Source organism: Cynocephalus volans, chromosome 11 (assembly GCF_027409185.1).
Source record: "Cynocephalus volans isolate mCynVol1 chromosome 11, mCynVol1.pri, whole genome shotgun sequence".
Classification (NCBI taxonomy): Eukaryota; Metazoa; Chordata; class Mammalia; order Dermoptera; family Cynocephalidae; genus Cynocephalus; species Cynocephalus volans.
Genome location: NC_084470.1, coordinates 95,702,580 through 95,716,042, shown reverse-complemented (window position 1 = coordinate 95,716,042; position 13,463 = coordinate 95,702,580). Strand labels below are relative to the sequence as shown.

At 39.7% G+C, this 13,463-nt stretch overlaps 1 protein-coding gene across 1 annotated transcript; it reads right to left on the bottom strand.

The window, feature by feature from the left end:
• Positions 1–2,692: 2,692 nt before the first annotated feature.
• Positions 2,693–3,627, bottom strand: LOC134390151 (vomeronasal type-1 receptor 90-like). Its single transcript, XM_063113427.1, is given in 2 exon segments — positions 2,693–3,099; positions 3,102–3,627. Coding segments are annotated over 2 exon segments (933 nt in total).
• Between the last annotated feature and the right edge of the window lie 9,836 nt (positions 3,628–13,463).

The window sequence follows — 13,463 nt, the reverse complement described above, 5'->3', positions numbered from 1 at the left end:
GCCGCTGGAGCTCAGAGGAAGAGGAGGAGAGACCTATGGAGTTCATGAAAGCAGGAGAAACTACGATGAGAGAAAGACAAAGCTGCTCTGAGCATTTCAGGCCACAGCTGCTTTAAGGTTCGAGCTGATCAGCGCATGGAGCAGGAGCCAGCAGAAGCTGCAGCTGTTCCCTTCAGATGGAGTTACTTGGAGGCGGCAGAGGAGAAGAGGGCCTTGGCGGCCCCAGGACAGCAAGACCACTAATAGAGTTCATGTGGAGTCACGCAGGAGTGAGTAGCCAGAACAACTAAAAAAAGGGATCCATTCAGAAGCTGGTGAGTCATCGCAAGGGACCGGTGCAGGGCCCGTCCTATGGGAAGTGTTTGCAGCACGGGCAGTGGGGGAGACAGGCCCACCAGGGAAACACTGGGGCACAGCAAGGACAGCTGATCTGCCCCCCAAATAGCACAGGACCACTCAGAGGAGTCTGGTCAGGAATACAGAATTGCATGGGGTGCAGTTTGATGAAAAAACTCAGGTGCAGATCAGAGATTCTACAGAACACAGACCCACCGGGTCTCTGGAGAGCCGGAAGTACCTATAAGGTCAGCCATTAAACCCTGAGCTGTACAAAAAGCCTTCCCTAGGGAAACAGCAGCAAAGTAGCAATTTAAACAACCACACAGCTCAAGTACTGGTTCCCACAGGAAGTTCCCTCGTGTTAGAAGCAAAGGACAAAAAATTAGTTCCGGGCCAGGCACAACACCAGCACCTTGGGGCCTCCCTGGGAACTGGAGGCTTGGATCTGGGGCCCAGACCCCACTCCCACTTCCAGGCAAACTGTACCAGTGCGTTGGGGCCAGCCTGGGAACCTGAAGCATGGAGAAGAGGACTGGATCCACCTCCCACAACCAGGCACACCAAGCAGCACCTGGGGGCCCACCCACGGTCCCGGGGCTTGGAGAAGGGGACCGGACCACCCTTCCACAACCAGGCACACCACGCCAGCACCTTGGGGCCTGCCTGGGGACCCGAGGCAAGGAGAAGGGGAATGGACCTCTCTCCCACAACCAGGCACACTGCACCTGTACATCGGGGCCCATGCAGGGACCCAGGACATGGAGAAGGGGACTGGACCCCTCTTCCACAACCAGGCACATGGCGCAAGTGCCTTAGGCTCTGTCCATGGACCAGAGGCATGGAGAAGGGGACCAAACATACCCCACAATCAGGCATACCGCCAGTGCCAAGGAGCACGCCAAAAACTGCAACCCCACGTGGGTGGCCCACCACAGCCACCACAATAACCATGGCTGCTGCAAAAGTGGCTGGATGCCACAGCCACCACGCAGATGGTCCGCCAACCACTGGAGTGCATTCACACAAGAAGAGTCACCAGCAGAGACAAAGAAAAGAAGAGGATGTCTCTTTACACAAAACTCGTTTCAGAGTGACAGAAGAAGCATCTGCTCTATGATAATATTGGGAGACCTGATCACATCTCTCAGCATTGGACAGATCATCTAGGCAACAAGTTAACAGAGTAACCATTATTCTTTCAGAAGGAGAGAAGAAATCTAGGGCAATTAGAGGGGGGAGGGAGAGGGAACGGGGGAAGGGGAGAGGTTTGACAAGGGCATAAAGAATAATTAGGATTTGTAACAATATATATACTAGTAATACTGATTTAATCAACATATCTGAATGTTCAACCCGCAAAATATGTATAATCGATTTTGATTCAATAAATAAAATAAATTATTTAAAAAAATAAAAAATAAAGATGGCCAGTAGGGGGATCTTAAGCCTTGACTTGGTGTTGTCAGCACCACGCTCTCCCAAGTGAGCAAACCAGCCATCCCTAAGTAGGGATCCTAACCCATGGCCTTCATGTCACCAACACCACACTCTCCCAAGTGAGCCACGGGCCAGCCCACGTAAGACTTTTATATTATGGAATATGTAGAGATTTTCTCAAGATTGTACATTGTTAATGTTTAAACATTTCCTCAATAAAGTTACATATATTCTTTGCACACATAGAAACACACAAACATACATAGAACTTTAGTAAAGTCTTCAAATTGTTTAGGTTTTACTTTTCTCTTTTATGAATTTTAAAAAACAGTTTTCCTAGAGGTATAACAGACATACAACAAACTACAACTTAAAGCATATAAATGAATACATTTGGACATCTATAACACACATGAAACTATGATAACATTCACATGTAAAATTTCCCATGTGCCCCTTTGTAATCCCTTATTTCTACTTTTCTGGTCCCTTTCATTTCCAAACAATCACTGATACCCCCTGCCACTTAAAAATTTGAAATTGGGGCCGAGCCCGTGGCGCACTCGGGAGAGTGCGGCGCTGGGAGCACAGCGACGCTCCCGCCGCGGGTTCGGATCCTATATAGGAATGGCTGGTGCACTCACTGGCTGAGTGCCGGTCATGAAAAAGACCAAAAAAAAAAAAAAAATTTGAAACTGAGTAAGAGCTCCAATTTTTATGAATCTCATTTTAAAATTTAATCGTTGTGTTGTCTATCATGTACTTGCCAGTCACATGTATCAAAGTAAATAGGTTCAATAGAACAAGCATTACTAACTCTCTGTATTTCCATTAACAAAGCGAATCTGTTCTCTACACCACAATTAATCAAATACAGTGCACTGGCTCATCTCCTGGGAAGTTATTCCCCACTGAATTAAACACTTACTGTCCTCCCCCCTATGGATGGTAAAAACTTGATCATTAGTTTTTCGGTACTGATGAGCACCAAAGGACTGATGATGGCGTAGACATTGCCCACAAGCATCTGGACACACAGGCTAACTGGATCTTTGTTCCACAACATTCTTGAGTAGGAGGAGACAACACAGTCCAAAAAGTACATGACCACAAAGAAACTCAAGAGCAGCAGAATGGTCTGGGTGGCTTGTTTTGCTGGGGAAGCTTTAGGAGACAGGTGAGTGCTGTGGAGATGCTGGGACTGCCTCTTGTGCCTGTTCAGGAGAACCACCATGTATCCACTGGAGAGGGCCATGAGCCCTATGAGAGAGACATCCTGGAAGGTCACCAGTGCGGAAAATATGTACCTGAACAAGTAACTCGGGGCCAAAGGCAGCAGGATTCAGTGACAAGCATTAGATAGTCTGAGGTCACATTGGGGGTGGCAATAGTGAAAATTATGAAGTGACCACTAATGAACATATTAAAGACCCACAGGAAGAGAAAGACACAAGGGTTGCAATGTGAGCATTTATGTTTGAACTTTGCCAGACAGGAGCTCCTGGGGCTGAGGGTGATGGCCTGCAGGACACTCAGCAGGCAGGTGGTGCAGATGGAGAGGCCCCGCATCAACCTGTACAAGTACAGAACTGCCTTACACTCGATGTCATCCCCCAAATTCTGAGACCCCAAAACGTCTGTGGCTATGAAACCTAAGGTCAGGAGCATCACTAGGTGGATTAGGGCCAAGTGGCCGATGGTCAGGTCAGTGGCCTTGGGCCTGTGCTCAAGAAGGAACGTGAGGACGTGGAAGACAAGAAGGAGGGCGTTGGCAAAGATCCCAATGCCAAGTAGGGAGAAAAAGGCATTTCTTATGGCAATAAAAGTGTCAATTTTGTTGATTATATTCATCTAATGGAGAGAAGAAGCATATGGTAAATGTATGAGGAGAAAATTTGAAAAATTATCATCATCACAGGTATTGCCACCTTCACCATCTCAACCCACACTGCTGTCACCATCAGAATATGTTTTATTCCTGAGGCAACCTTTTCTCCCTTCAATACTCAAATCCACCTCACACCCTCTGGAAGCCATCCCGCTCTGTCCCTTGTCCTACCACTTCCCAATTATGGCTGGTTATGCTCACACTTGCTAGGTTCACACAGTACCTGAATTTTCCTCTACAACATACATTGGTGTATTTTATGGAAAGTAGTTTGTTATTCTATCTTGTTTTTTAGCTTTTAAACAGAGTGCACTAAACAAATGTCTTATTTGCTTTTGTGTCTCTTACAACCTGTTGAATTGGGTGAGGAGAACTGCATAAAGGCTGAAGTCAGACCCTCCCAAATAGTGTCCACTGGATAACCATGCACACAGTTATATTATCTGAGGGCTCTCTTTTCCTCTGCTTTATTTGTTCCCAGACCCAATATTCTTAACACATAACAGACCAAATGTTTATGAATGTTGTCTGAAGTCACATGGCTTAAATTAAATTCTAGGATCTGCCATTTAGCAAAATTGTGACTTTGAGCAACACTTACACTGTGAGCACCAGTTATCTCATCTGCAAAAAACAGGTAGTCGTATTTCCCATACACTAGAAATATTGCGTGTAAAAATGTAAGTTAATATACCAAATATGGAAGAGAGTACCTGGCAAATAATAATCTCTATAGAAATGTCAGCTATAAATTGTATTATTATGGAGCTCCATAAACCTGTGACCTAAGGGAGTTACTGGTTTTCTCTTAAGAGCTGGTAATCCAGCTCTGTCCCTGCCTAAGAGAACAAAGGGAATTGTCTACTAAAATAGTAGACTATTTTAATACTATTCATAGGACTCTCATAGAATTCTAGATCTTTTCTCTGACACCCTCAAGATAACTACGCACCTAACATGTATTTCATTGTCATGCCAGAAAACCTTGTCTAAGGAAACAGAGTCCTATGATCAATTATTAGCAGAACCACATCCGTTTTTTAAACATTTTTTTCCATTCTTAGGCATGTGGAATCATGGTGCTACCACCATGACTAATTATCATAGATTTGAGGTCAATCCGTCTTATGGTTCATACTTTTTTATATAATTTGAAGGCAGATCTATCCACCCCCACCCTGATAGACAGTACTTTATTAGAAGACCATGCTTTCACGTCTCATTTAAATAAGCAACGATATTTCTGTAGAGTTATTGGGCACAAGTATAAAATTATACTAGAGAATTTGGTTATGACCTACTTATGAAATATTTCCCTGTGAAATACAGGTATTTGCTATAATTCAAGTCTTATAAGTATGAAGTGCATAGCCCCATAAAATGTTTCCAGTCACATAGTCTCAAAGAAGTATCACTGGAAAAACAAGAGTGTAAGGCTAAATGGTTTCATGGCTACTTAGAGCATGTGCTTCTACAATTCTTTGGAAAATCTAGATTTTCTAAACTGAAAATTCCTCAGTAGCATTAAAAAAACTTCTTCTAAAGTAATGATCAGGTAAAGTGTCACAACTTTTCTCTATTCAAACACTTGGCATATTTGGGATTGCAGCCCTGATATGCCTAGGAAAAACGATAGAAAAATATTAATCGAGGGTCCAACTGTCTCCAAGCTTTATGGATCACACATGATTATTAACACGTGAGCTTAAATACTATTCTGTGTCTTCTATGTCCTTATAGATAGCATATATCTATTTCTGTGCTTTATTTATTATATAGAATTTATTATACAGGTATTTTCTGTAATTTAAGCCTTAAAAGTATGAAGTGTATATATAGCCTTGTAAAATGCTTCCAGTCACATGTTCTCATAGTACACTGACAAAATTTTAAAAGAATAAGATTAAGTGCTATATAATACAATTTAAAAGATCAAATTTTAGAAGGATGCACTATATTAAAATTAAAATTCTAAAATTGACCTCTCTGTGAACTTTGCTTTAATTCAGTTTAATTCACTAAATAAAATTGAGACTTACAAACACATATCATGGTAAAGGTGGTCAAATAGCACGTTTTAATATTATGTAAACGGAAGGAGTAGGACTCCATTACTTTTAATGATATTTTGGGGACCACAGTCCTATAAACATAAGTGTCTAAGGACTGGCAGAAATGGGCAAGTGCCATGAACTAGCCATGGAAAGGATTGTGAAGCACAGCTCAGGGTGCTCATTTGCCCCTGGGATATTTGCAGTACCAACATTTAAATCTCTTTGGTGATAAAATCAGGAGAGGAGAAAGGACAAATTCTATAATAAAGAAACATGACTCTCCAGAGTCTTGTCACAGCTCGAACAGTCCTGCAGGAGAGTCTGTTTCCCTGATTGACCCAGTGAAGAAATAAGAGCTAAGCGTCCCTTTCTTGCTAAACAGCTTTCAGTTGCTTTTTCATCATATTCTTTGTGTCTTAGCAATAGCAAAGGGAAAATTGTTCACATCTATTTGTTCATTGATGGGGTTTAACTTGCCTCTCATATTCCTGCTACCAAAATGGGTTCAGGCACATCCACTATAATTGAAAAGGGAGGAGTATTTTTACAATGAATATGATATGGGAAAATTCAAAGGGACACAAATAGTCTTTCTCATGCCCAAGTTCTGGGAAATTATATTATGTCTTTTGGAGGCAGAAAGGGGAAATAATAATTATCATCATTTTGTTTTCTTTCTTTTCAAAGTAATTGAACCTCATTCCACTGTTCTGTGCCTTGAAACTTCGTAACTGAGCATGGGTTTAAGGGCTACTTTGTGAAATTAAAACTGGTACAAGAAAGGTCTACATGAGAAAACACTGGTAAATGCTTTGTAAGAATGTGAGGTTACATTTTTTTATAAGACATTGTTTTGAACAAAAAAACTTTCCTTCTAAAAATGTAAAATTGTTTTTAATTAACCCAAACTTCTAGATATAATTTATTAGGTAATATTTCTAATTGATACATGAATAAAAGAGAAACAAACAGTATATTTATTAAAAACCTAGAGTTAAAACTTATTCCTTCCTGATGACTATGAATATAAATTAGGAATGCTTTAGGGTAAAATAACTAGACAATATGATAATATGTACTTTGAGAATTGATATAGTGAGAAAATCAGTCATTCGAACAAACGAATGGGAATCTAAAACTAATTGAGTATTTTATGCAAAAAAGGACTAATTTTTATGAGTCACCACATTAAAGAAAAAATGTACTAAGAAGGAAATTTCCCTATTATATTATACAGCAAACAATCCTCTGAGCTGTGTAGAACTGTTAGAGCTGGATGTCTAGTCTGAGGCTACCAGAAACCTTCAATATGGAAGTTTGCCCCCTCCCAATCTCTGCATAGAAGCCCCACTAGTGCACTGATTCTACATCTGTGGAGTAAAGAGACACTTACCCAGATGCACGTGTGGGGAGATCAGTGCACTTGAGAAGAACCCACACAGTTTTTTTAAAAGGATGGTGTTAGCTCATCTCTCTGCAGGCCTACAATTTTAGTATCTGTAGAAAGATGACAGGATCCCGCTGGGGAGCACAGACAAAAGAACCCCCAAAGGAGCATTTTACCTGTCTCTGTTTCCCTTTACTTTCTCCTGGATGATAACAATCTGGGAAGAGCTGTGCTCAAAAGTTTTCTCTAAGTTCCCTTGCCACATCAGTGTGAGGGATCAGAAGGGTCACAGTCATGTAGATGACACTAAATTTTCCCATTTTGATCTTAAGATAAATTGATTCAAGCCCATTTTATAATTTGTAAAGCCTCTTTTCTGGGGTGAGACATTCCCGGCACCTTCCATGACTTCACAGTGACTCTGAGTGTCCTCTCCCTATAGCAGATGATGGGTACCCTCTTCCCTAGGTCCATTCTCAACTGGAGCACATGGCTTCCAGGTAGTATTGGGTGTGTATGTTATGATTGTCATCCTCTGCTTCAAGTTTCAAGCTCTCTCAGGTCAAATAAGCTATAAGGATATCCCATATGGCTACAGGTGATGGTAGCAAAATCTCTTGCCATTTTCCAGGAATCCTAATGTGGCTCAAGTGTAATATAATTGTGCAGCCCCTGCATATTGACAGCCCAGACCCTTCAGGAGATGGAACACTGGTCTCCCTTTGCAAAGAGCTGGGGACCTTTGCATTTTGTGACTGAGGCACTGAGAAATCCAATCGCTGAGCCCTCTGGGGCTACAAAGGAGAAATTCATCATGAATTTTGTGACCAAAGGGTTCTCTGACAGTAGAGGAACCCAGGTTTCAAATGTGATCACTCCATGACAAAAAAGTATTAGACAACTCAACCATGTATGACTCTCCATTTTTAAAATTTGATTAAATTCATTAAGAAAGGAAAAAGAAGGGGTCAAAACTTTCTGTTCATTCAGAGTTTTAATGTGGGAAAAGTAAAATGTTCAAGAAAATACATTATGGGCTGGCCCTGTGGCTCACTTGGGAGAGTGCGGCGTTGCTAGCACCAAGGCCGCGGGTTCGGATCCTATATAGGGATGGCTGGTGCGCTCACAGGCTGAGCATGGTGCAGACAACACCCTGCTGAGGGTTGTAATCTCCTTGAAGGAAGGAAGGAAGGAAGGAAGGAAGGAAGGAAGGAAGGAAGGAAGGAAGGAAGGAAGGAAGGAGGGAAGGAAGGAAGGAAGGAAGGAAGGAAGGAAGGAAGGAAGGAAGGAAGGAAGGAAGGAAGGAAAGAAGGAAGGAAGGAAGGAGAAAGAAAGGAAGGAAGGAAAGAAGGAAGGAAGGAAGGAAGGAAGGAAGGAAGGAAGAGAAAGAAAATATATTATTATTTATTTTATAAATATATAAATATATAAATATGGAAAGCCCTGTGGGTGGTGACCGCACCTGCCAAGCAGCAAAGTTCTGGCTCCCACAGTGTCAAAGAGGCAACATCTAGCCAGCAAAGTTCAGCTCTGCATCAAGCAGAGATTTGCACGCAAATATTTAAGTCACGAGAAGCCTAGTTTTGTTTATATTCCAAGGTTTAGACAAATTTCCCTTTATGACTTTCTGCAATTCATTGTGACAATTACAAAGGTATACCTTGAACATGAAAAAAGTTATTCTTGTTTATTTGTTGTTGTCGATCTTCCAATCCAGTCTATATGTTAACATTTTTATTATAGTAAATTTAAAACACATACAAAATATACAGATTTGTTTAACTAACTCTTATATGCCCATTATCCAGCCTCAACAATTGCAAACATGTTGCCATTCCCCTCCCCCCCTTACTGAGATTTAATTGACAAATAAAAATTGCATATGTATAAAGTGTAGAAATGTGGTGATTTGATGTATGTATACATTGTGAAATGATGACCACAATCAAGCCAATTAAAACATTCCTCACCTCACATAGTTACCTTCTTCTTTTTCTTCTTTTTGGCATTCGGTAAGAGAACCTTGGCCTTGGCGTTATCAGCACCACGATCTAACCAAGTGAGCTAACTGGCCACACTCTTGCCTTCTTTTCTTTTGTTAGAACCCTTAAGAGCTACTCTCTTAGCAAATTTCAAGTATACAATACAGTATTGTTACCTATAGTTACCACGCTGTACATCAGATCTGCAGAACATGTTAATTTTATAGCTGAAAGTTTGTGCCATTTGACCAACATCTCCTCATTACACCCTCCCAGTTCCATTCTGGCAACCACTGTTCTACTTTCTGTTTCTATGAGTTTGGCTTTTTCAGATTCCACATAAAAGTGAGATTACGTGGTATTTGTCTCTCTGTGTCTGACTTATTTAACTTTGCACTTTTTTAGGGCTGTATATCATTGTGTACATATACACACAATGGAGTATTGCATATGTAGACAGATATACACATATGTATACATATCTATGTATCTGAGTGTGAGCTAACAGTATAATGTCAACCAAACTGAGTATGTATCCTGACACTGAAGAACAAAGCAAGCAACTCCATATGGATTACAAGAAGTTGTTTATCATATTATCATTATTATTATTATTAACAGATGGTTACTTATAGGGAATGGATCACATGGACTATCGATCTGAGTGTTACACAGTTGCTTTCTCCACAACCATGGAGGAGAGGAGTTGAAGCTTATAAAGAACTTAGAGACAAAAGTGTGGCTATGTCAAAGAGAGAAAAGCTGTGGAAGTGGAAGATTGCCAAGCACCTCGCAGCTTCCTTTCTCATATCATTGGGGTTGCTGGTGTTATTCCTCTCATCTTGCATGAGGATAGCATTCTGTTCCTTTCACTTTCTCAGTTGCTAAGTAACCAATACAAGGGAAAGATTGTAACTTTTAAAGCTAGATAGTTCTGAAGGTCATCTGATGGAGAGAGTTTTGACAAGCTTTTCTACAATACATATACATATATAATGATATATACTATGTATCTCACAATTTCTTCACCCATTCAATTCTTATAATAGATATGGGATTATGGGATTCTGTTTTAGCATCCCAAACAGATTTAGATGAGATCATTTGTCCATTAAAAAAAATTTGTTATTTGTCCTTTTATTGTTGATTTGCAAGAGCTCTTTGTATATCCTGAGCACAAATTCCTTACCAGATATGTGCTGTGCAAATATTTTCAACCATATGTTAGATTGTCTTCAATTTTCAGATAATGTTCTTTGAAGCACAAAGTTCTCAGTTTTTTTTTTTTTTTTTGTCGTTTTTTCGTGACCGGCACTCAGCCAGTGAGTGCACTGGTCAGTCCTATATAGGATCCGAACCCGTGGCGGGAGCGTTGCCACGCTCCCAGCGCAGCACTCTACCAAGTGCGCCATGGGCTCGGCCCAAAGTTCTCAGTTTTGATGCAGTACAATTTATCTATTTTTTCTGTTCTTGTTTATGCATTTTGTATTGTATCTAAGAAGGATTGGCCTAGCCCAAAGTCATGAAGGTTTAGTTTAATATTTTCCTCTAGAAAGTTTATGCTTTTTGCTTTTCATTTAACTTAATTTATTTTGAACTCATTTTTTGTAGGGTGTGATGAAAGTGTCCAACTTTATTATTTTGCATTTGAATATCCTGTTTTCTCAGTATCGTTTGTTAAAAAGACTATTTCTTTCCAAATTAGTTATATGGTACACTTGCTGAAAATTCTTAATTCTCTGTATTATAATAATTTTTAAATAATTGTACATATTAATAGAGTACTGTGGGATATTTTGATATATGTATACAATGTGTAGTGATCAAATTAAGTTAATTAACATAAACATCACCTCTAATATTTATCATTTCTTTGTGTTGGGTACATTGAAAATCCTCTCTTCTAGCTAATTGAAAGTATAGAATATATTGTTTTTAATTATAAGCACACTACCATGCTACAGAACGCTAGATCTATTCTTCCTATCTAGCTGTAATATTGTATCAAGTAACCAACTTTCTCACTATCCCTTTCCCATCCCCCACCTCTCCTAGACTCTTATAACCACTATTTGACTCTCTATTTCTATGTGATCACTTTCTTAGCTTCCACATGTGAGTGAGAATGTGTATTTCTTTTTCTCCTCCTGACTTATTTAACTTAACATAATATCCTCTGGGCTTGCCTATTTTGCTGCCAATGCCAGGATTTCATTCTTTTTTATGGCTGAATAGTATTCCATTGTGTATATATAGCACATTTTCTCTATTCATCTGTTCATGGACACTTTGATTCCACATTTTGGTTATTATGAATAGTGCTGCATTAAACATGGGAGTGTGAATACTCACGTCTCTTCAATATAATGATTTCATTTCCTTTGCTGGATCATTTGATAGCTCTATTTTTAGTTTTTTGAGAAACTGTCATACTGATTTCCATAACGGCTGTCCTAATTTACATTCTCACCAACAGCGTGTAAGAGTTCCCCTTTCTCTGCATCCTCGCAACATCTGTTATTTTCTCTCTGATAATAGCCATGCTAACTTGGCTGAGATAATATCTCATAGTGGCTTCGATTTGCATTTCCCTAATGATCAGTGATATTGAGCATTTTTTCATATAACTGCTGGCCATTTGTATGGCTTCTTCTGAGAAATAGCTATTCACTTTAATTGCCCAATTTTTAAATTGTATTATTTGTTTTAATGCTGTTGAGTTGTGAGAGTTCCTTGAATATTCTCGATATTAAGCTCTTATCAAATGAATATTTTACAATTTATTTTTCCTATTCTGCAGGTTATCTCCTGATTCTTTTGATTGTTTCCTTTGATGTGTGAAAGGGATGGCCTGGAGTTGCAAAGAATTACACTGAGAGACAGATACTCAGCCAGAATGTATATCGGAGGGCTTCAGGGGCAAGTGGGTGGGCTGCCCTCTAAAAGCGGGAGTAGCCGCATGCAGAACTAGGGAGTGCCTTATATATCCTAAGAGGTTGAGCTGTCTCATTGTCATTGGACAAGAGGACCTAGTGAGAGTTTAAGCTGAGCCGGGACTTTCCTATAGGTGGGGAAAATTACACACGCAGGAAGGTGATGTGGTGGTGAGGGAGAAGGGGGGGGTCTTTTGTGGTTCTTGGAAAATGTGAAACTTTCTGCAGCCATTTTGGGTGTTCTTCCTGTCCACCTGCTGCCATTTTAGACTGACATTGGTCATAACATAATTGGCTAACAATGTGCAGAAGATTTTTAGTTTGATGTAGTCCTGTTTGTCTATTTTTGTTATGTTGTCTGTGTTTTTGAGGCCTTCTCTATAAAGTCTTAGCCCAGACCAATGTCCTGAAGAATTTTTCCCCTTTTTTCTAGTAATTTTAGAGTTTGGGGTCTTACATTTAAGCTTTTAATCCATTTTGAGTTGATGTTTGTATATGGTGAGGGATAGGGGTCTAATTTCATTCCTCTGCATTTGAATATCTAGCTTTCCCAGGACCATTCAGTAAAGAGATCATCCTTTTCCCAGTGACTGTATTTGGCACCTTCATCAAAAACTGGTTGAATGTGTCTACGTAGGTTTATTTCTGGGTTCTTTATTTTGTTCCATTTGTCTATGTGTGTGTTTTTATGCAGGTACCATACTGCTTTGGTTACTATATCTTTGTAGCACATTTTGATGTCAGGGAATGTGATGTCTCTAGCTTTGTTTCTTTTAATTAGGATCACCTTGGCTCTTCGGGATCTTCTGCTATTCCACACAAATTTTAGTATTGTTTTGTCTATTTGTGTGAAGAAATTCATTGGTGTTTTGATAGGGATTGTGCTGAATCTGTAGATCTCTTTCAGTAGGATGGTCATTTTCACAACAGTAATTCTTTCAATCCCTGAATGTGAAATGTCTTCCCAATTTTTTGGTGTTCATTTCTTTCACCAGTGTTTTACAGTTGTTTTTTTCAAAGGTCTTTCATCTCTTTGGTTAGATTTATTTCTAGGTATTTTATTTTTTGGTAGCTATTGTAAATGAGATTGTTTCTTGATTTTTTTTAAATTTATTATTTATTACTAGCATATTCAATATTATAAATTGTGATTTTTCTTCATGCTCTTTACTCAACCTATCACTTTCCAACCCCCCTCCCACTCATCTCTAGTATCCTTAGGTTTGTTCTCTCCTTTTGAAAGTTCAATGTATTGTTGTGGTCTTTTCTTCTTTCCTTCCTTCCTTCTTAGCACCTAGTTATGAGTGAGAACATGCGGTATTTCTCTTTCCTTGTCTGGCTTATTTCACTTAGCATAATTTTCTTCAGACTCATCCATGTTGCTGCAAATGACAGAATTTCATTCATTTTTGTGGTTGGGTAGTATTCCATTACATATATATA